Below are 25093 nucleotides of genomic sequence, written 5' to 3'. Positions count from 1 at the left end.
GCCCCCGCCGCTTTCCACAGGGATCGCTCCCTACGCGACTCCCTTGTCCATTTGTCCCCCCCCCATCCCTCCTCACTGATCTCCCTCCTGGTACTTATCCTTGTAAGCGGAACAAGTGCTACACATGCCCTTACACTTCCTCCTTTACCACCATTCAGGGCCCCAGACAGTCCTTCCAGATGAGGCAACACTTCACCTGCGAGTTGGCTGGAGTGATATACTGCGTCCGGTGCTCCCGATGTGGCCTTCTATATATTGGCGAGACCCGACACAGACTGGGAGATCGTTTTGCTGAACACTTGCTCTGTCCGCCAGAGAAAGCAGGATCTCCCAGTGGCCACACATTTTAATTCCACATCCCATTCCCAATCTGATATGTCTATCCATGGCCTCCTCTACTGTAAAGATGAAGCCACACTCAGGTTGGAGAAACAACACCTTATATTCCGTCTGGGTAGCCTCCAACCTGATGGCATGAACATTGACTTCTCTAACTTCTGCTAATGCCCCACCTCCCCCTCGTACCCCATCCGTTATACACATATTCTTTCTCTCTCTCTCCTTTTTCTCCCTCTGACTATACCCCTTGCGCATCCTCTGGGGTTTTCCCCCACTCTCCCTTTTCCTTCTCCCTGGGCCTCCTGTCCCATGATCCTCTCATATCCCTTTTGCCAATCACCTGTCCAGCTCTTGGCTCCATCCCTCCCCGTCCCGTCTTCTTCTATCATTTTGGATCTCCCCCTCCCCTTCCCACTTTCAAATCTCTTACTAACTCTTCCTTCAGTTAGTCCTGATGAAGGGTCTTGGCCTGAAACATTGACTGTACCTCTTCCTAGAGATGCTGCCTGGCCTGCTGCGTTCACCAGCAACTTTGATATGTATACAATAGGGTAATTAGGAAAGTTAAATGAATATTGTTGTACACTCCCAAGGGCACTGAGCATTTGCCAAAAACTTACTACCCAAACTATTTAAATCTTTTCTAGAAAATCTAGGTTCCAGTCTTTACCAACTGTTAATCTGGAATACAGCACGTGGTAAATCTTTATTTAAATAACAATTATAGAAAATCAGGGCAAGTAAAAACATACCATAACCTGCAAAAGCCTCACTCTGTGAACTTAAAGAAAACAGCCAACAGTAATGATAAAACTTAAGGTTTTTAAATATAAAATGATAATCTTCAATTAATTCAATAAATTCTCAAATAGTAAAAGTAGCAAAAGCTTACCTTTGTTTTTCTGTTTCTGATTTTATTTCCTCTGTTAAAGAATAAAAATACAAATTCAGTAAATATCAATATTTCACAGTGTCAATATATCAACAAACATCTCAAGCAACTGGAGAAAATTCGGTCAACCTAAGACTATTTTATGTTCTTTTCAATTATCCAATTTAAATATTTCGCAATTTTTGTTTCAAAAATGCAATGGTCTTTCTGCCTCAAACATCTTACTGTTGCAAAGGAATCAACTGTCCAAAATTATGTTTTGATGACACTGAAAATCTGAAAAAGGGTGAAGGCTACTGCAAATACTCAGCAAAACAGGCACATAGCAGATCATTTTTTCCCCATCAAGAATCTTCTTTATATGCCACAATTGGCAAATTTATTTTGCTGCCAAAAAACTAGCCAAGTATGAAAGTTCAAAGTAAGTTTATTATCAATGTATATACATGTCGCCCTGAGATTCAAACAGTTACAGGCATTCACAGTACATACACAGAAACACCATGGAATTAATGAAAAATTGCACAAGACGAACAACCAATTGTGCAAAAGACAACAAACTGTGCAAAAACAAAAAAAAACCAAAATAATAATAAATAAATACACAATAAATATTGAGAACATGAGATGAAGAGTCCTTGACAGTGAGTCCATAGGTTGTGGGAACAGTTCAATAATTGGGTGAGTGAAGTTATTCCCACTGGTTAAACAGCCTGATGGTTGAGGGGTAATAACTGTTCCTCATCCTGGTAGCATGGGTTCTGAGGCTCCTGTACCACCTCCTTGATGGTAGCAGTAGAAAGAGAGCATGGCCTGGATGGTGGGGTTGCTTGATGATGGATGCTGCTTTCCTGCTACACTGCTCTTTGTAGATGTCCTCAATGGTGGAGAGGGCTTTACCTGTGATGGACTAGGCTGTATTCGCTACACTTTGTAGGATTTTCTGTTCAAGGGCATTGGTATTTCCATACCAGCCATAATGCAACCAGTCAGTATATTCTCCACTGAACATCTAAAAAAATTTGTCAAAGTTTTAGGTGACATGCTAAATCTTCATAAACTTCTAAGAAAGTAGAGGTGCTGCTGTGCTTTCTTTGTAATGGCGCTTACGTGCAAGGCCCAGGACAGGTCCTCTGTGATGATAACACCAAGGAATTTAAAGTTGCTATGGTTAAACATTTTATGGTCTAAAGTTAAGTGCAAAGTATATTGCATGAATACTTTCGGGGAGTGCAGCAGAATGATGGATAAACAAACAGATAACACTGACACTAGCAACAATCTAACATGAATACCATCCAGGCCATGCCCTCTTCTCACTACTATCATTGGGCAGAAGGTAAAGAAGCCCTAGGTCCCACACCACCAGGAATAATTATAACCATACAACCATCGTGCCCCTAGACCAGCATGGATAACTTCAATCACTTCAGTACTCAGCTGATACTACGACCTAAAGATTCACTTTCCAGGACTCTTTATAACTTGAGCTCAGTATTAGTTTTAATTTGTGAGGTTTCTCTTCTTTTGTATATTGACTTGTCTGTTTATGTATAGTTTTATGTAAACACTACTGCATTTTTTTCCTGTAAATGCCTGGAAAAATGAATCTCAAAGTAGTACGTGATAACATATACATACCTTGATAATAAATTTACTTTGATCTTTGAATAGACCATGAATAAAATCAGCAAAGCAGTGTAACGGAGTCAAAAAGGCTACTGAAAGGCATTTTGGCCACATTATGAATTATTCATTTTTATACAGGACCTGTAACTTATTTCGGAGTTTGTGATCTGAGGTGTATATTCTTAAGGATAGAGGGCTTAATATTTTCAACAGAAGATGTGAATGTAGATTTAATATCATAATAAGATCAATCATGATGTCATTGAAATGCACAGCAGGTTCATGAGGCAAGTGGCTCACTCCTGCTACTAATTTATAAGATGTTATCTCTTAGCCATGGGAAAACATCTTCCCCATATCTACAAAATCTGCAGATACTAGAAATCTAAGGAATGCACACAAAAAGCTGGAGGAAATCACCAGGCCAGGCAGCATCTATGGAAAAGAGTAGAGTTGACGTTTTGGGCTGAGACCCTTCAACCGGACCTTGATGAGGGGTCTCGAACCGAAACATCAACTGTACTCTTTTCCACAGATGCTGCCTGGCCTGCTGAGTTTCTCCAGCATTTTGGGTGTCCCCCATATCTAACATGCCCAGCCTTCTAAATATTTGTACATTTTAATGAAGTCACCTCCCAGTATTCTAAAATTGGAGGCTTAAGTCTTGCACCATTTAATAAAATCACTACCCCAGGAACCAGTCTGGCAAACCTTTGTAGCACTCCCTCAACACCAATGCCCTTTTCAGTAGATTAAGAGGGCAAAAGCATGCGAAGTACTCCAGTCTAATTCAGAAAGTATTTTCAGCCCCTTTTTCACTATGGCCAATGAAAAACCTTCCATACATTCTTTGGAGAGACATTGCATAAAGGCCCAAAGATTACCAGTGCAATAAGGCAGCTTTAATTTAGCATTTAAATCCTCTGGCAAGCAAAGCCAACGTACACTTTGGCTTATTCTGCATCCCCATGCTAGCCTTCAAAAATTCATACACATGGATAGCCACATACCTTTAAATTTCAAAAATTCCCAATCTTTAATGTCAATTTAAAAATCACTCAGTACAACATTTTCCCCCCAGTTAATAACCTCAAAAATTTTCACATCTCAATAGCAGAGAGGCTTTGGTGAGATATGGCAAGCTAAGTGGGCAACAAAATAGCAATTGTTGACCACTTAGCTTGTCACATCTCACCAATGTTTTTCTGCATGCTTATAACATGTCACATTTTCACTTACAGAACTTACTTATAGGCAATAACAAAATCTGAGAGTAGTCAGTGTATTTTGGTACCTATTGTATCCTTTAGTGTTTTAACTCTACAGAACCACCATAATGGCCTAGTAGCTATAGAGCACTATGTGCAAAAAAGGTAAAATCTACATCAAACACTCACTACTACAAGGAATCCACAGGATGCTTACCTAAGAATTAGGAGTGGGCCCCTGGCATCTACTACACTAATTAACTAAGTGACATTTTTCCACTCTAATCTCATACTCAAACTCTTTAATATCTGAACTTATCCACATTTATATCTTGAATGTACTCAGCAACTGCACTTCCAATAATCCTGTTGAGCAGAGAACTCCAAAGACTCAAGAGTCTCTGAAAAGAGATTTCTTTTTCTTTTAACAATCACAAAAACTGCCAACTCATACTCACAACTTAAACAAAAAAAGGTTCTATTTTAAATTTGCACAATTCACAGGATAATAAAAACTAAGTGCTGAAGTAAAGAATTCTTAAAATAATGTAGGAAAATTATTCAAAAAACTGAGGCTGAAATAATTTTATCATCTAAGGACGGACATTGAACAAATGGAGTGAGAAAATAAATTGAGAGAAGAACAGACCAAATTGGAGAGAAGTACATTGTATATTGCCATAAAGAGATACATTTCAGCAGTAATTATCACTTATGTAACTTAAAAACTCACTTTTGCCTGACAGCACTTGTTCTATATTTTCTAGATCTTCCTTTTGTGAGATTAATGGGTTAGCATCTTAAATTCACACCATTATAGTAATTACAGTGTTGACACCGTTGGTAAAGTCCTCAAGAATGCATCCTTTTAAAAGAACAAAACTTTTTTTAAAAATACAACTCATTAGAGGAGGGATGTCAGGCAGAATAGTTTAATGTTCTTCTGTGATACTGGAAGGCAGGGAGACCTCCAGTAAGACCGGCAAGAAGTGTATCCACCTACAGCTTTAAGCACCCGGTGTTACTAGTTACTAGTCAGGGAAAATACCACAGCAGTGCTCAGTCAAGAGAGATTGAAGAACTTGTCCAGTGAAACTTTAGGGGTGAAACTGAGGAATAAGAAAGGTATGACCACATTAATGGGTCTATAACATAGACCACATTAACAGTCGGCATGATTTAGAGGAACAAATTTGTAGAGAGATTGCAGACTTTTGCGAGAAACACAAGGTTGTGATCATGGGTGATTTCAACTTTTCACACATTGACTGGGACTCCCATTCTGTAAGGAATAGACAGCATGGAATTTGTTAAATGTGTTCAGGGAAGTTTTCTTAATCAGTATATAGAAGTCCCAATGAGAGATTGCGCAATATTTGACCTGCTATTATTAGGGAATGAGACAGGGCAAGTGACAGAAGTTTGTGTAAGGGAACACATTCCATCTAGTGATCATAATGTCATTAGTTTCAATGTAATTATGGAAGAAGATAGGTCTCGTCCTCAGTACGAGATTCTAAATTGAAGGAAGACCAATTTTGATGGTATCACATAAGATCTGGCAAGTGTGGATTAGGACAGGTTGTTTTCTGGCAAAGGTGTACTTGGTAAGTAGGAGGCCTTCAAAAGTGAAATTTTAAGAGTACAAAGCTTGTATGCATCTGGCAAGTAAAGGCAAGATTAACAGGTTTAGGAAGGCTTGGTATTCACGAGATACTGAGACCCTGGTTAAGAAAAACAAAAGGAAGTGCATAGCAGGTATAGGTCAGTAGGAACAAATGAGGAGCTTATCAGTATAAGAAATACAAGGGAGCACTTAAGAAAGAAATCAGGAGGGCTAAAAGAAGATATGAGGTTGCTTTAGCAGACAAGGTGCAGGAAAATCCTAAGGGTTTCTACAGATATCGTTGCAATGACCATTTTCTGAATGGTAATCTTGAGGCTTTAGCTCTCTCGAGACTTCAGTCAGAGAAACCAAAGAAAAGCTCCAAGTTTATTTTTTTCCCCTTTCCTTCTTTACATCTGCTCAGTTAAGATAATTGAATGGTCCTCTTGCTGGATGTGAGAAGGCAGGAAAACCTCAGTTACTTATGACTACAACTACAAGAAGTGCATCCAGCTGCAGCTTCTAATCTGTGTTAAGCATTTGGAGCTGGAACTGGGACTAGCTGAACTCCGAATCATTCAGGATGCTGAAGGGGTGATAGATAGGACATATAGAGAGGTAGTTACACCCAAGGCGCAGCACACAGGAAAACTAGGTGACAGCCAGTAAAAAGATTCATTACCATACTGATTTATTTAAACAAAGGGTGGAACTTCAATCACAATATAACCTGTTATTAACTCATCCCATTGAAGGATATTTGCTTAAGTTAAAGAGCCAATTTTATATGTTTGGAGATAAAAATAATAAACTGCTTGCATCTCAATTAAAAATGGCTGCAGCCAAAAGGCAAATCATGAAAATTCGTAGGAAAGCTGGTACTTTAACTCAGGAATATGAAGAAATTAATAAGATTTTTCAAGATTTTTATGCTGAGCTTTATAAATCTCAATGTCCGTTAGATTCCTCTGAAATGAATGCTTCTTTTTATGAAAGATTGTTTTTCCTAAAATCTCAGCTGAGGATCAAAAAACTCTCGATGCTCAAATTAATAAAGCCGAAATTCATAAAGCTATTTTTTTAATGCAATCTGTTAAGTCCCCAGGACTTGATAGCTATCCTGTAGAATTTTATAAAAAATTTGGAAAGTTGCTTTCTCCGTGTGTTGGAAATGTTTAAGGATTCTTTTGTGAAAGGTGACTTACGCTCTACATTTTATGAGGCTTCTATTTCTTTAATTCTTAAAAAAGATAAAGATCCTACTGACTGTGCTTCATATAGACCTATTTCATTACAGAATGTTGACGCTAAGATTTTGTCAAAGATAATGGCCAATCGGTTGGAGAATATTATGGGTAAAATTATTTTTAAAGATCAAACAGGCTTTATAAAGGGTCGCTATTCTTTTTCAAATGTTCGGAGACTACTTAACATTATATATTCGTCCTCTTTTAAAACTCCGCAATGTGTTGTATCTTTGAATGCTGAAAAAGCGTTCGACCGAGTCGAATGGAAATATTTATTCAATGTTTTAGAGAAATTTGGCTTTGGTGCTAATTTTAATAATTGGATTAAAATGATATATAACGCCCCTATTGCTACTGTTGTCACTAACAACTGCAGGTCTCCTTTTTTTTCAGCTTTCACGGGGGACAAGGCAAGGCTGTCCATTAAGTCCTTTGTTGTTTAATTTAACATTAGAACCCCTTCCTATTGCTCTTCGTGAGGCTAAAAATATCCATGGGATTTTTGTGAATGAGACCATGCACAAGGTCTCTCTTTACGCTGATGATTTATTGGTTTATATATCTAACTCTGACGAATCCATTCCTGCCTTGCTAAAATTATTTAATGAATTTGAAGGTTTTTCAGGATATAAAATAAATTTTAGTAAAAGTGAATTGTTTCCTTTAAATGATTCTGTCTCTATGTATAATACTCCTTTTAAAGTTACAGACTCTTTTAGATACCTAGGTATTATAATTACTAAAAAATATAAGGATCTTTATAAAGCCAATTTTGTTCCCTTAGTAGACTCTATGAAGTATTTATTTAGTAGATGGAGTCCACTTACATTTTCACTTGTTGGTCGTATTCATATAGTTAAAATGATGAATTTTTCATATTTATTTCAGAATATTCCTGTTTTTTTGACTAGAAAGTTTTTTGATCGGATTGATTCTATTACTTTATCTTTTATTTGGAATAATAAAAGACCAAGAATTAGTAAATGTCACTTACAAAAATTGAAAAAGGATGGAGGTCTTGCTTTGCCTAATCTAAGAATGTATTATTGGGCTGTTAATCTGCGATATATGTCTTTTTGGTTATACTGGGTTGATAAGAGTGATCGGCCAATTTGGGTAGACCTGGAACTGAAAGTTGTAAAACAGTTTTATTTAACCTCGTTATTGGGAGCTCCTTTACCTATGCAATTAGTTAAAGTTGTTAATTTAAACCTATATACTGTGATCAAGTATTCTTTACAAATTTGGCTCCAATTCTGCAATTTTTTTTAATCTTAAAAAATTTAAACTTAGTTTAATTTACCGAAATTACTTTTTAAGCCTTCTTTGAGTGATCCAATTTTTTTACTTTGGAAAAATAAAGGTATTAATTCTTTTTTGGATTTTTTTAAAGAAGATAGATTGATGTCTTTTGAACAATTAATTGATAAATATTCTCTTTCATACTCACACTTTCTGCAACACCTTCAAGTTAGACATTTTTTACAAAAATATTTAAGTAACTTTCCTTACATATTGGAGGCTGACCTGTTAGATACTACTATGAGAATGAATCCTTTGATTAAGGATTCTATTGGAAGAATTTATAATTTATTATTACAATGGGATAAGTGTCCTTTATCTAACATTAAACAGGATTGGGAAAAGGAACTTAATTTGACTTTTATGACGGAGGATTGGATGCAGATATTGAAGTTGGTTAACTCTTCTTCAATTTGTGCCAGCCATTCATTGATTCAATTTAAAATTGTACATCATTATCATTTGACAAAGGAGAGATTTTCTAAAATCTTTTCTAATGTTGATATTGTGATAGATGTAAAACTGAGATAGCTACACTGACACATATGTTTTGGTCTTGTTCTATACTGGAACGGTTTTGGAAATCGGTTTTTTCAATAATTTCTAAAGCACTTAAAATTAATTTACAACCTAATAAATTAACTGTGCTTTTTAGAATAATTCCTCAAAATATTCATGGTATTTCTGTGTCTGACCAACATGTTATTGCATTTGTTACATTGATAGCTGGCAGGGCCATTTTGTTGAAGTGGAAGGATACATCAGCTCCCACTTTGTCACAATGGTTCTCTCAAGTGATGCTATGTCTTAGTTTGGAGAAAATTAGAAGTCGAACCTTTGAACCTTTATTTGATTTTGAGAAAAGATGGGGCTCATTTGCACGTTATCATTTGAGTTAATTGATATAATTTTTCCACGATCTAACTGTAAATTTTTTAGTATATTTTCTTTTCTTGCTGGCGGTTTGATGTTTATTTTTAGAAGCTTTTTGTATGATGCATGACTCCGGGGTTGTACACCTAATGGGTTCTTTTTTTTTTCTCTCACTTTTCTGCTTAGTAGGTTTTTTTTTGTTATCACAAAATTTTTTTTCAATCTTTAAGATAATTTTTTTTTGAGGCATTGTAAGTGTTGTTACTTCAATGTACTCGTTATTTTTCCTGTATAATATAACAATAAAAAGGTTTGAAAAGTAAGAAAGAAAAAGATTCATTACCACCTTTAATTCAGCCAACAGCAGTGGTGTTATTAGCAAACTTGAATATGGCATTGGAGCTGTACTTAGCCATACAGTCATAAGCATAAAGCGAGTAGAGCAGGGGGCTAAGCACACAACCTTGCATGCACCTGTGCTGATGGAGATTGTGGTGGTGGTGTTGTCACTACTTAAAATTACTTTGCAATTTGCTTAATCTTAATGTTGTTGTCTAGATAATGATTAAATATGCATACTGAGACGAGTAAAGAACTCTTTTTTCCCCAAACATTAATGAGCCTACTAAAACCTTTGCTTCATGCTTGTCTAATTGCACAGAACAGCATCATTTAACAACTCCAGTTATAGCAAAGAGCATTCAAATTAAGCAAGCTTTGGCCATCACTGAAATAAGCAAGTTCTTTCCAAATAGGGTTTTAATTGTAATAAGTCTGCAGAAAGAGACATTCTAAGTGATTCTCTAAACCAGTGGTTCCCAAAGTGGGTGATACCGCGCTTCCCCCCACTTATGGCAGTGGTAATTTCTAAGGGTAGACAAAGATAAAGGTCGCGGTGGGGAGGCTCAGTAGCAATGGGGGGAGGGGGCAGCTAAGGGATTACAGGCTTAATTTAAGAGATAAATTACTTATCATAAGCATTTGACCTTCAGTGCGTCATTATTGATCACATCAATCATGTAATCACCTCTTCTCTTGCTAACCCACCATTCTCTTACACTTTCCTCAAAGTGCGTTATAGTTGTTGAAAAGCAATGTGACACTTCTATATTTAGTATATCATGAGAAATCTGGACTGAAGAAACAGTGTTATATCCAGGCCTGGCTTGCGCATTACTGTCATTCACTATTGTAGTACAGTGTTAGCTAGTACGGTTCCCACACTCTAATCACACAGTGATGCAACTCCTGTGAATTAGGGCATAGCATACGATGGGGTAAAGTACAGAATCTGCCTATTTGAATGGTCTTGACCACTTCTCTAACCCACAGCCCAACCAAAACATCCTGCCCTACTTCATATACCTTTAGGTAGAGAGTCAGGTTTTGCCCGAGCCATGATACTGTCGTAACTTTCCTCTTTATTGATTGCAGCACTTGAGGTTAAACTTAAAAAAAATAGGAGATTGACTGCAGTCCATAATGAAAATGGCGAAAACAGAACAAACAAGAAGAAGACAGTGTAGTGTGGAGTAACTGAAATATGGATTTATACCAGCTCCAAGCAACCAACAAGCCAATATGTCTGTTGTGTAAATAAGTTTTCTCAGATGAGGCAATAAACCTGCCCAGGCTTCTTGAACATTTGAAGAGAATACACTCAGATAAAGAAAACAAGGCCTTGGCTTATTTTCATTCACTTCATGAAAGCTTTCAGAAACAGAAAACATTTCAAAACATGTTTACTTGCATTTCACAACAAAACAGTGATGGTTTGCAGGTCTCTTACATTTCATTGCTCCTTGCTAAATCAGGAAAGCCCCATATGGGGCGTCACGTGATGACGTGGGATTGAGACGTGTAAATCCAGCTCTCCCGTAAAAAATCAGCAAAGTACCGGTTAAACAAAACAAAGTTAATAAATACTTTCCAAAAACTATTTATAAACTTTGCAAGACTACTTTACGATATGCCTCGTAAACCGCATCAGAAGAAGTCTGTTGTTGCGAAGCCGCCACGAGATGGGAAGAAAAAAGGGCCTACTGCAACGATGGAGCCTCGAACTCAGGTTGGATCTCCTTCGGAGGAGATGCATTCTATCTCCGGCATAGAACAGGGAGCAATGGCGGCGGTAGCGGTCTCTCGGAAGAAGATGCCGGAAATGCGCATGCGCAAAGAAGAGCGCATGCGCAAATCGACACAACTCAAACTACAAGAACCGACAGCCACTGCAACTGAAAGTGACTCAGAGTCAGAATTGGATTCCGCAGAGAACACAGATGAAGAGGAGGAGGAAGAACTGGAAGAGATTGGAAGTAAAGGAGATGATGGAGACATAAAAGAGGCTTTATTGCAATTAGCGGCTGAACTAAGAAAAGTAAGAGCAGAGCTTAGAGATATGAAGATGTGCTACAATAAAGCTATGAAAAGACAGGATAAAATGGATAAGAAGCTTCAGAAGATGGAAAGAGCAATGGGGCATATGAATGATAGGAGTGGAAAAAACAGAAAATGATCTGCTTGTCTGGAACTCGGAAAGAAATCAACTCTTGGAGAAAGTGGACATGTTGGAAAACTTCAGTAGACGTAATAATATCAAAATTGTTGGTCTTAAAGAAGGTATGGAGGGAGAAAACCCAATAGAATTTTTTCAAAAATGGATCCTGGAAGTTTTGCAAATGAAAGAGGAGGTTCGATCAATTGAAATTGAGCGGGCACATAAAGCTCTAAGACCAAAACCACAAGATGACCAATATCCACGATTGATTTTAATAAAATTCTTAAGATTTCAAGACAAGGAAAGGATTCTACAGGCAGCTACCCAAGCTGCCAAGAATAGAAAAGGGCCATTGATGATTCAAGGGAACAAAGTTTTTTTCTACCCTGACATAAGTTATGAACTTTTGAAGAGAAGGAAGAAATTTAATCCAGTGAAAAAAATCCTATGGGATCATGGTTATCAATTTATATTGCGTTATCCTGCAACCTTGAAGATTTTTTTGCCTGGTGGAGAAAAAAGATTTTTTGATGACTACCAGAAAGCGGAGCAGTTTGTGCGAGATTCTCTGAATATTCACTAGATACAAGAACAAATCCAGGGGAGCGAGATAGATTGAAGATGAAGACTGGGTCAAAGAATGGACTTGTTGGAATTTTGGGGGATGAATATATAAATATATTATTAATTATATGGGGGGGGAAGAAAGATTAAAATTTGAAGAATACTAGTTGGGAATAGTAACATTAATTTTGTTTATATATAATTTTTTTTGTTGCGGGGGAGCTGGAAGAAGCACTGACAAAATTACTATGCTAATCATGTGTGCAAGCGTGGCTTTAGCCACGAACTGCAAAATGGAGGGGGGTAGTGTTGTGTATCTTTTCATTCACAACATTAGTGGGAGGGGTATTTTGTTTTTTTCTTTTTTTGTATCTTTTCTATCTTTTTTTTTCTTTTTGCCTGGCGGGTTGGGAGGGAAACACATAGCAACAAGGTGAAGTTCAAAGAGATTCCCCAAGGAACTATGAGAGCTGAGAAGGTAAGTAATGTTTTAGATTGGAGTAACTTTGTTAAGAATAATGGCTAATTTATTGAATTTTTTGAGTTTTAATGTTAATGGGCTTAATGGACCAGTGAAAAGAAAAAAATCTTAACACATATTAAGAAAATGAAGATAGATTTAGCCTTTTTACAGGAAACACATTTAACAGAAACAGAACATCAGAAACTAAAGAGAGATTGGGTGGGTAGTGTTGTTGCGGCTTCATTTAATTCAAAAGCGAGGGGAGTAGCAATTTTGATCAATAAAACGTTACCAATTAGAATACAAAATGTAATAACCGATTCTGCGGGGAGATATGTGATTATACATTGTCAACTTTTCTCTGAATTATGGACATTTATGAATATTTACGCACCAAATGAAAATGATGCAAAATTCATACAAGAAGCTTTTTTGAATTTGGCGGATGCACATGAAAAAATATTAATTGGAGGAGACTTTAATTTTTGCTTAGACCCAATCTTAGATAGATCAACTAAGGCTGTTATAAAATCGAAGGTAGTAAATCTAACTTTATCATTGATGAAAGATTTAAATTTGATTGATATATGGAGAAGAATCAATCCTAAAGAAAGAGACTATTCGTTCTATTCTCATAGACATAAAACTTACTCAAGAATAGATTTTTTCCTATTATCAATGCATATTCAACACAGAGTGAAAAATATGGAATATAAAGCAAGAATATTGTCAGATCATTCTCCTTTATTAATGACAATAATAATGACTGATAAGGAAGAAGTGGCTTATAGATGGAGATTTAATTCAACTTTATTAAAACGTCAAGATTTTTGTGATTTTATGAAAAAGCAGATCCAATTTTTTTTGGATACAAACTTTCATTCAGTGGATGATAAATTTATATTATGGGATGCGATGAAAGCATATTTGAGGGGCCAGATAATAAGTTATACGTCTAAAATTAAGAAAGAATATATGGCAGAATTAGATCAATTGGAAAAGGAGATTACAAAATTAGAAAAAGAATCTCAAAGATATATGTCGGAAGAAAAATGAAGGCAACTTGTCAATAAGTTACAATATAATACGCTTCAGACATATAGAATGGAAAAAGCAATTATAAGAACTAAGTAAAGGTATTATGAGTTAGGTGAGAGAGCACATAAAATTCTTGCCTGGCAGTTGAAAACAGAACAAGCTTCCAAAACAATAAATGCAATTAGAACAAGCGCAAATAAAATATCTTATAAACCTCTTGGAATAAATGAAACCTTTAAAAGTTTCTATTCTGAACTATATCAATCAGAATCACAAAATGATGTTAATGAGATAGAAAGGTTTTTATCACAAGTAACTCTTCCAAAATTGAATTCGGAAGAACAGAAGGGATTAGATATGCCTTTTACATTAAAAGAAGTTGAAGAAGCTTTAGGATCACTTCAAAGTAATAAATCTCCAGAAGATGGTTTTCCACCTGACTTTTATAAAAAGTTTAAAGATTTATTATTTCCTCTCTTTATGGAGTTAATACGTCAAGCAGAAAAAACACATAAACTCCCAGAATCTTTTTCAACAGCGATTGTAATAGTATTGCCAAAAAAAGACAGAGACCCTATGAAACCAACATCATACAGGCCTATTTCTTTATTGAATGCGGATTATAAAATAATAGCAAAAATTTTAATCGAATAGATTATCTAAATACTTACCAAAATTAATACATATGGATCAAACAGGATTTATTAAAAATAGACAATTGGCAGATAATGTAACTCGGCTCAGTATAATTCATTTGGCACAAAAAAGGGACGAGAAGAGTATAGTAGTAGCCTTGCATGCAGAAAAAGCGTTTGATAGATTAGAATGAGATTTTTTATTTAAAGTATTAGAAAAATATGGGTTAGGAACATCTTTCATAAATTGGATTAAAATTTTAAATTCTAACCCTAAGGCTAAAGTAGTGACAAACTCTCAAATTTCAACACCATTCCAGTTAAAAAGGTCAACTAGACAAGGTTGTCAATTATCACCTGCTTTATTTGCACTGGCGATAGAGCCATTAGCAGAACTAATCAGAATTGATCCAGATATTATGGGTTTTAGAGTTAATCAGGAGGAATATAAAATTAATCTTTTTGCCGATGATGTTTTGATTTACTTAACAAACCCACAACATTCATTTCATAAATTATCTTCTAGATTGGATGAATATGGGAAGGTATCAGGTTATAAAATAAATTGGGATAAAACTGAAATTTTACCTCTTACTAAAGGAGACTATAGTCAATGTCGGTTAGCAACCCAATTTAGATGGCCGGTATATGGCATAAAGTATTTAGGTATAAGACTTGATAATGATGTAAAGAATTTATATAAATTTAATTATTTACCACTATTGAAAAAAATTCAAGAAGATCTTGACAAATGGATGATACTACCAATAACATTAGTAGGTAGAGTCAATGTTGTAAAAATGAACATATTTCCTAGATTACAGTATTTGTTTCAAACATTACCAATACAATTGCCACAGAAAATTTTTCAAGAGTTAAATAAATGTGTGAGAAATTTCTTTGGAAAGGTAAAATGTCAAGAATATCATTGGAAAAATTGACATGTAAATTTGAGTTAGGAGGGTTACAACTTCCAAACTTTAAGAATTATTATAACGCAAATTATTATCAACTTAGCTTTATTGCATCCTTCTTCGATGATCGAAAACCAGCATGGATTAAAATAGAATTAGACAGGATAGGAGAAAATAGACCCGAAGATTTTATATATAAATGGGAATCTAAATGGATACGGGAAAAGAAAGAATCTCCTATATTAACACACTTGATTGATCTATGGAATAAGATAAATGCTGATAATGAAATACAGAAATCTTTATTAGCAAGGAGACCTTTGTTCCAAAACAGACTTATTCCTTTTACGATGGACAATCAACTTTTATATAATTGGTACCAAAAAGGGATTAAATTTATAGGAGATTGTTATGAACGAGGCATATTGATGTCATTTGAACAACTAAAGGATAAATATAAAATATCAAATAACACTTTCTTTTGTTACCTTCAATTAAGGGCTTACTTAAAAGGTAAGCTGGGTCAAACAATGTTTTTGTCAAAACCTAATGAAATTGAAACTTTAATTCAAAAAGGGAAAATTAAAAAATTTATTTCTTATATGTATAATTTGATTCAAAAACAGACAATTAAACAAGGAATCCATAAATCAAAATAAAATGGGAAACAGATCTGAATATTAATATTGATGAAACAAATTGGTCAAGACTGTCTTGACAGTATGACAAATACAATAAATGTTCGACTTAGATTAGTACAATATAATTTTTTACACCAATTATATATTACACCACAAAAAATAAATAGATTAAATTCAAATCTATCTGATAAATGCTTTCGGTGTAATCAAGGAATTGGTACTTTCTTACATTCTACTTGGTCTTGTTTTAAAATTCAACCTTTTTGGATAAATTTAAGAGTCTTATTGGAACAAATTACTGGAACTCAACTTCCACATAACCCTGTATTATTTCTATTAGGTGATATTGAAGAGATAAAGCCGAAACTTAAATTGAATAAATATCAGAAAGAATTTATAAAAATTGCATTGGCAGTAGCTAAGAAGACTATAGCAGAAATCTGATTCGTGTTTAAGTATGAATCATTGGAATAATGAAATGGCTAGTTCTATTCCACTCGAAAAAATTACTTATAATTTAAGAGATAAATATGTAACATTTTTGAATATTTGGCACCCTTATTTACAAAAGATAGGATGGCATATTTAAGTGCTCCGATAAAGATCTTGGTCCCTTGGGGAAAGTAACGCATAAGTATACCAAATTTATTTTGAATTCCATGGAGCATGTGGAAACCTTCCAACACCCAGGCGGTTCTTCTTTTTTTTTCTTCTTTCTTTTTTAGGTAGGACTATATATGGGGGGGGGGGGAGGGTTAAGGGGAGGGGGGAGGGTAGATACTATCTTTTCATGTATTCATTTTGAAAATTCAATAAAAATTATATTAAAAAAAAGGAAAGCCCCATACAATTGAAGAACTAATTCTGCCAGTAGTAAGCAAAGTTCTGAGTATGGTTTTGATGGGAATAGTTGACATGTCTTAGAATATGGTAGTCACATTGTGCAACATACTCAGAGCAACAGAATTTGCTCTGCAGTTGTTTGAGTCAACTTTGCCAGACAACAAATCTTTGCAAGTGAACAAGAAACAGATATGAAAGGAGAGCTTATACAGGTGCACATTCCTTTATCCGAAACTCTGAAACCCAAAAAGCTCCGAAAACCGAAGTATTTTTCGCGAACAGCTGATGTCACTCAGGTGTGACATGGCAGCACTAGCAGAGGCCGTCAGACGTCAGTTGTGGCTCAGCACTCATAATGGCTACACGTGCATTTGCCGTTTGCTGATATCTTGTGTTCACTGTTGACTTTGTGTTTAATTTCACTGTGAAAATGTCAAAAAGAGCTGCAGATACCCCTATGGGTAACAATGAGAAAAAGAGAAGGAATCTTCTCTATCAATAACACAGAAAGTGGAGTTATTGCAGAAGCTTGATCGTGGTGTGTCTGTGTGGCGTCTTACTGAAGAAAATAGTGTCAGAACTACCACTGTATATGATTTAAATAAACAAAGACAAGTTACTGAAGTTTTATAGTGACAGTGACGTTCTACATTTATTCCAATAAGTCATTTACCATGTGTTTGATTCGGTTCATTTGAAGTTGTATATTTTTATGTTTTATTGAATGTTTTTGTTGGAAATAAAATTTCTTCTTGCCATTATTCATTATATCCTAAACAATACAGTATAACAATTTACATAGCATTTACATTGTATTAGGTATAAGTAATCTAGAGATGATTTAAAGTACACAGGAGGATATGCATAGGTTTGGTGTGCCGCTGGCTCTTAAAGTCCACAGCACTGAGACAGGTTAAATAAGGGACTTGAGCATACGTGTTTTTTGGTATCGGTGGGGCGGGGGTCTGGAATCCAAAAAATTCAGAATTCTGAAATGTAACTGGCCCCAAGGATTTCAGATAAGGGACTGTGGACCTGTATTTCAAGTGGTTGAGCAATGTTTCAAAGAAAAGGACATTCTGCTCACCAACATTCTTGCCTGTGCAATAGATGGGCACCATCAATGATAGGACACCATCATTGGGTTACTACCTTCCTGAAAAAAGCTGTATTTATCATTCACTGTGTAATTCACAGATAACATTGTATCACTAAAAAAACTTGTGATTGGGCTGCGCAAATCATTAAATACTGTAATCTAAAAATTAAAGGCATCTGTTAGTCTTCACTCTCCAGAGCGCAGGACTGGGCAAGGTTGTATGGAAGACCAGCAGTTGTCCATGCTGCAAGTCTCCCCTGTTGTCCAAGGGAAGGGCATTAAGTGCCTTGCTCAAGGACACAACATTTTGCCTCGGCTGGGGCTCGAACTCACGACCTTCAGCTCGCTAGTCCAATGCCTTAACCACTTGGCCACATGCCCATACCGTAATCATAGCAGTAAATAAAATTAAGTCTTATGCTCTCTCAATTCTCGACTATTTCGAGGGCTTTGTATTGGGAATGATGAACAGTTTGAGTGGTTACTGTTGCACATAGAAGTCAGATGGCTCTCAAAAGGAAACTGCCTGAGATGCTTTTATGCACTCTTTGAAACTGTGATAAAAATTTTGAATACTCGAATGGTAATTGGTAATCAATTCAAGAATACTAGGCATGGCATTGCTTATTTGTCAGAATTATTTCGAAAGTTTAATTAAATCAATCCTCAATTGCAAAGAAACGATATAAATCTTATAAAAATTTCCATCTGTCATCTCCACATCTCTGTCCAAGTTAACCCTATTTAAGTATAACATTGGCCATCGCGACCTTTTCTCATTTCTGACCTTCTGAGTTGGAAGAGAAAGAAAAAAAAAATACCAGATGAATATCTACTGGTATATTGTGCACACCTAGGTGATCTGCATAAAGTCATATTAAAGAGATTTCAGGATTTTCTCTGATCCAAATTTCAGATTGAGTAATAAATTCCTAAACACTTGCAATGAGGATGGAAGAAGAATTGATCTTAGAAGGATGGAGGAAGAACTGATCTTATTACAAAATGACTTTGAGCTGTAGCTAAGGTTAAAAAAAAAGTCATATCATGACTTTTTGCTGCAGAAAGAAATCTCCGAATGCTATCCTGCTCTGTGGAAAAAGGTGAAGGTATTCTTTATTGGTACTCATATTAGAAGTTCTAACTTCCGAATGTTAATCATACTTCTTGAAGATGGTCACTGTACTCATGACTTCACTCTTGCTAAATGAGCTTTTGCAGAGTGGGACATCTGTAATGATCAAGCAATGCACCACTGCTGAGGTACTTCTTGCAGATTTCCAAGATCGTTTATTGGTGCAGATCCATTTAATATCTTCAAGAGATAATGAAAGAGCTACAGCTGCATACCTGAAATCAGGCAAGAACTTTCCCGAGTACTTTATTTCACCTGAAACTTAAGAATTCTGAAAACACTGGCAAGTATCTTTGTCTTTATGCAGTCTTGATTTCTCCTTGAGAGGCTATAAACATTACCCACCTACTGAGACCCAGTAGACCACTTATCTTTGAATAAGAGCACATACTCTGTTTAAGTATTGTGCTTATAAACTCTACAGGAAGTGTTCAGTATCATGAGGTTTTCTTACACTGTAGCAGTAACAAATGAAGGATTGTCTCGTTTACTGAAGACGCTACAAATATCAGATTTACTGTGGCCAGAAATATCTTTGCAACTAACTTGACTCCATAAAATAGCTTGTTCTTTTTTAAACCTATGCTTGCTCATGTTTATTTATTATCAGGAAATGGTGACTTCGTGCAATCAAAATCAGTCACATGCAAAAATCTCATTTGGGAAAGGGTTTGATTATTACTTTATAACCATAACCCAGTCTATGTGGTCCACTTTTGTGGCCACATAATAGAGGCACCCATTCACTAGAGGCGGTCTTCGCTAGCAGGTCATTTTTTTTTCTAGTTTGGTTAGGTTCTCTTCCACTAGCATTTTTGAGTACAGAACTGAACATGAATCAGAGGGCATGGACTTAGCTGTTAGCTTGATTTCAAACTCTTCCCAGACGAGAACATTGAAGAAACTGTTGTCACATCTTACCAGCTAGTCACCCAGCTGCTAAGTTGCTATCATGCTGTCAAGCTTGAACAGATTTGCTAAGACTCCAATGCATCTTTAATGACTTTCATCAAAGCCTTGAACAGCAAACAAGATCAGCTTACAGAAATGGCAGTAACTAAAGGGAGTGGGAGTTGAGGGCCTTTTTCTTCACTGTACCCTCCATTTTACCTGGAACATCCAAGTGCTCACCTGAAGATTGCGTAAATGTGCAATTTTAACTATACATGTTCAAAGCACTGTGATCATGAGTCCTCCACTTCTCTTTTATCATTAACCTGAAAGAACAACTCCATACTCTGTCTATTCCATGGGCTCTGCTCTGGAACCTATAAGCCAAAATAAACCTCTCTGTTCCAACCAAGTGATGAATTAGTTTGTTTGTTTGTTTGAAATCCTCAGCTGCGTATCAAATGCTTGTTTTGGATGCCCCTGTGAACCTAACCCCCAAACTCTCAACAATCCTAACATATCTGTCCTTAATATACAAAAAACAATACTGCCTCTGTGACCCAACACTGAGCATTGCCATGTTTTCTTGTGATCCCCAGCCACATTTTCCAATATTGGACGGAAGAAACAATGCTACCAGGTACCAAGCATACCAAGTATAAGACACAATCAATGATGTTGTTGCTAACAAATGCGTTTTCAGTACATTAGTGGGTGTACAGTTCTAATAAGCAGTGTCTGTGTTTTTGATTGTATACTGCATAGTAATGCAGTATCTTAACAAGATACTGTAATTAGAACATTATTTATTATGCACAGAGTATATTCAGATAAAAAAATATTTTAGTAAAGCTTGCTTTACTAAGGCTATACTTGGTTTGCTTGCTAATCTAACAGTGGTACATTATATATCACCATACACTTTGTCATACCATCTCTTTAGTATTCTTAGAGATAAAATCATACACAAGACGTGCAAATGTACCCTTGCAATAACAGAGCTTAGGTAATGAAAACTGCCCTTAGTGGAATTTCCAAACCACCTTCAAATAATAATAAAAATCACTCTTCTGCAATTTGTGTGAAGTACATAAATAAATGCAAAATATACACAGAGAATTCAACTAGTTTCACAAGGACAATAATTACATGCTGCCAGTTCACAATTCTGATTTAAGGGATTTGCTTTTGAAACTGATAATGCAGCTTCTTCTCCTATACATACAACCTTCTGGTGTTGCTTCACAGAGGAAAGCCAGTTAACAGATCTGCTTTCGAAAGTGACAAGCTTCTATTGATACTTGTACAATATACTTTATCAAACTATATAATGTTTATAAGGCACTGGTCAGACTGCACTTAAAATCATTGTGAGCAGTTTCAAGTCCCTTATCTAAGAAAGGATATGCCAGCATTTGAGAGAGTTCACAGGAGCTTCAAGAGATTGAAAGGGTTAATGTATGAGGAGCATGTGATGGCTTTGGGCCTGTACTCATTTGTATTTAGAAGAATTTGGTGGGGTGGGGCAGGGGAGAGAGAAATTGCATTGAAACCTATTGAATATTGAAGGACATCACTTTAGAACAGAGATGTGGTGGAATTTCTTAAACTAGGGAGTAGTGAATCTGAGGAATTCATTGCCACAGAAAGATGTGGAAGCCAAGTCATTGGGTATATTTAAAGCGAAGGTAGATAGGTTCTTGATTAATCAGGGCATCAAAGGTACAGGGAGAATTCAGGAGAATGTGGTTGAGAGGGATAATAAATCTGCCATAATAGAATGGCAGAGCAAACTGAAGGGGCCAAGTGGCCTAATTCTGCTCCGGTCTTACAAGTAATATTCATTTCTAGCAAATTAGAATAACAACCTTGTTCACACTGCCTGTAATACAACCAGAATGCTTTCACCTATAACTTGTGGGGACTAACTGTTTTCAAAAAATACTTCCTGTTGCAACACATCTCATAACATGGGATTTAATTAGAAAAGTGGGTTTATGGTACAGAAAATGGTGATACATAGTTTTGTAGGAACACACCCCCTCCATAATGCAGTACATCATGCCATGATAATCCACCATCACTGAGAAACGAAACAAAACGTAGCAGGCAATTCATCATCTCAACAGTCATGAACATCAGTCAATGTGCAATGAACAGGACACAGTTTGTATTATGGAGTTACCGATTAGCTCGTGTATTTGAAAATCTTCATAACATTTATTTATGAATAATCTCCCTTCTCCCTTCTGTCCCAGTAAAATCCCCAACACAAACCCTATTTATCTAGGAAAATGCAATCAATCAAATAGTGCTAAACTGAATTGTGATACTTGCAAAGCTTGTTATATGTTTGGTTTCAGCATACTTTTATTTTTAAAAATCTGCAATAATACCAAAGCCTCATTTGAATGTAAAATAAAATCTGAATACCACTGTTCAAGAGACAACTAGGGTTCCTGAATTCCACTACGGAAGCATACATCCCAATAAATATAGGCAACTTCTTTGACGTTTTGATTTAAATAGGAATCAGGGAGTTAAGATTTATCGGTGAATATGGCACTCACCTTTGAGGCTCTTTGGAATAATGCTGGCCCAGGAGTAACAGCACTCCTGATATGTCTATATAAGCTGAGAAAGCAAAGTCACAAATTTATGTAAACAATAGTTCTTCAATACAATACAGAATCTTTTACAATATTTCACCAATAATTAAAATTATCAACTAAGCTAAGATGGCTGCAGCCGATAGCTCAGAAGAAACCACAAGGATTCTACTGCACTTAGACTTGCGCAAGGTCTACCCAAGGTCCAGGATGTACTGAGTATAAAATGAACCCTTTGTGGAGCCAGGTGGTAAAGCCTAACTGACAAAAGAAAAATCTCTTAGCAAAAGAGATTTGAGATGACACAGGACTGCAGCTGATGAGATTTGATGGGAAACGAAGATGTAGCATGGAATCTAATAAAAGAGGTTGGGTGGGCTGATGGGAACAGTAGGGGGAGTGTCCCAGGAGGAGAAGTATATGGTAACACACAGGTGGAGTTGGTAGAGGGGAAAAATATAGAGTGATAGATATGTGGAATTGGGTAGATAAAGAGAAGACAGGAAAGGATCAGATGATCGGTACTCTTTCAAGACAAACTAATTAGATTAGATTATGAGGACACTCAGTCCTCGTTTATTGTCATTTAGAAATGCATGCATTTAAAAATGATACAATGTTCCTCCAGAATGATATCACAGAAACACAGGACAAACCAAGACTAAAACTGACAAAGCCACATAATTATAACATATAGTTACAACAGTGCAAAGCAATACCGTAATTTGATGAAGAGCAGACCATGTGCAGGGTAAAAAAAAAGTCTCAAGTCCCGATAGCCCCATCATCTCACGCAGACGGTAGAAGGGAGAAACTCTCCCTGCCATGAACCTCCAAGCACCGCAAACTTGGCGTGCAGCACCATTGGAAGCACCCGACCACAGCGGACTCTGAGTCCGTCCGAAAACTTCGAGCCTCTGACCAGCCCTCCGATACCGAGCACCATCCTCTGCCGAGCACTTCGACCCCGCCCTGGCTGCCGAGCAACAAGCAAAGCCGAGGACTCGGGGCCTTCCCCTCCAGAGATTCTGGATCACACAGTAGCAGCGGCAGCGAAGCAGACATTTCAGAGGTTTCACCAGATGTTCCTCCGTGCTCTCACGTCTGTTTCCATCAACTCAGGATTGTGCACGGCACCCTACTTGACAGATAACAGACATCACCACCGGAGTGGCCACTGTGAGGTGCGTTGTGCTGCCATCTTCTCCTCCCGATGGCAGTAAAAGAGTCAAAAATGCTTCACCCAAACTTGGTGTGGTTACATGGTGAATAAAGTTGGAAAATATCCTAGGGCATTAGATATTTAGAAAGAAAATAAAATGGAAAAGCAAGCAGGCTACCTCTGACAATAAAAGATAAGATAGTAATGGTGAAGGATGATCTTGGCCCAAAAGAATAGCAAGGAAGTATTTTAAAAGTAATACAATAATTATAAGGATTGTAGACAAATTGCAAATAGCAGCTTTGAAGATCAATTTATTGTGAATAGCCCCAGCACACCTTAAAAATGAGCAAGTAACAGGTTTAGAGGTAATCTCATCAAATAGGATTGATTAGTAATCTCACATTTACTCTCTGGGAAAAACAATCATAACAATAGAATTTTATATGCAACTCAATGATACAGTCAGAAGCTAGTGCCTTGGTCATAAATAAAACCTCAATTATATGAGTGGTGAATACAGTAAATGAAAAATTAAACTGAAAAGTTTGTCAGTAGATAAACAACGGAAATCCCTAAACAAAGTTTCCAAAACATCAAATCTATATTCAATAAAGAAATTAAAACTTTGTGTGAAAAGAGACCTGAGTAATGAGGCTTGACATTATGCTAAATGGAAAGCCTAATAATTTTGCCAAACGGAACAGTAAATTCAGAGGGGGAGTGATTATGGAAGCAGCAGCAGATAAATAAAAAGGGAAAAGATTAAAATGTGAAAATACATCAGAAAGAAATATACAATGATTTTCTATGACTGGAAATTGAAGACTCGATCAAAATATGAAGTAACCACAGAGACAAAAAAAATTGGCTGGGATGCTAAGTAAATGGAATGCTTTATTCTAGCTACTGTTGTGCTCTATCTTCATTGTGCAAGACAGTAGCAGTGTCATAGGTGTTAAAGGGTGCGAGGGAAAAGAGGTGAGTGCAATTACTATTACAAGGGAGAAGATACTCAGAAAGGTGAAAGACCTAAAGGTGCATAAGTCACCCAGACCAAATGAACTGCACCTTAAGGTTCTAAAAGAGTTAGCAGTAGAGATTGGGGAGGCATTAGTAATGATCTTTCAAAAGTCATTGGACTCTGGTATTGTGCCAAAAGACTGGAAAATTGCAAATGTCACTCCACTCTTTAAAAAGGAAATTATAGATCAATTAGCCTGACCTCAATGGTTGAGAAAATGTTGCAGTCAATTGTTAAGGATGAGAATATGGAGTACCTGGTGACACATGATGAGATAGGTCAAAGTCAGCATGGTTTCCTTTAAGGGAAGATATTGGCTGAACCTGTTGGAATTCTTTGAGGAAATTACAAGTGGGATAGATAAAGGGGATGCAATGGACATTGTATATTTGAACTTCCAGAAGGCTGTTGACAAGGTGCCACACGAGGGTCTTACCAAGTTAAAAGCCCATGATTATTTAGGCATGGGATGCAAGGAGACA

At 36.4% G+C, this 25093-nt stretch overlaps 1 protein-coding gene across 2 annotated transcripts in view; it reads right to left on the bottom strand.

Moving 5' to 3' along the window:
* arfgef1 (ADP-ribosylation factor guanine nucleotide-exchange factor 1 (brefeldin A-inhibited)) overlaps positions 1-25093 on the bottom strand; it is a 211943-nt gene that overhangs the window by 136078 nt on the left and 50772 nt on the right. For both annotated transcript variants that reach the window (XM_072254182.1, XM_072254192.1), the window contains exon 2: positions 1232-1262. In XM_072254182.1, coding sequence (XP_072110283.1) covers positions 1232-1262 — 31 coding nt within the window. The remainder of the gene's footprint in view (positions 1-1231; positions 1263-25093) is intronic.

The sequence above is a fragment of the Mobula birostris genome, chromosome 1 (genome assembly GCF_030028105.1).
Source record: "Mobula birostris isolate sMobBir1 chromosome 1, sMobBir1.hap1, whole genome shotgun sequence".
NCBI classification, from domain to species: Eukaryota; Metazoa; Chordata; class Chondrichthyes; order Myliobatiformes; family Myliobatidae; genus Mobula; species Mobula birostris.
Note: the sequence above shows the minus strand (reverse complement) of the source record. Positions and strands in the feature narration are given on the sequence as shown.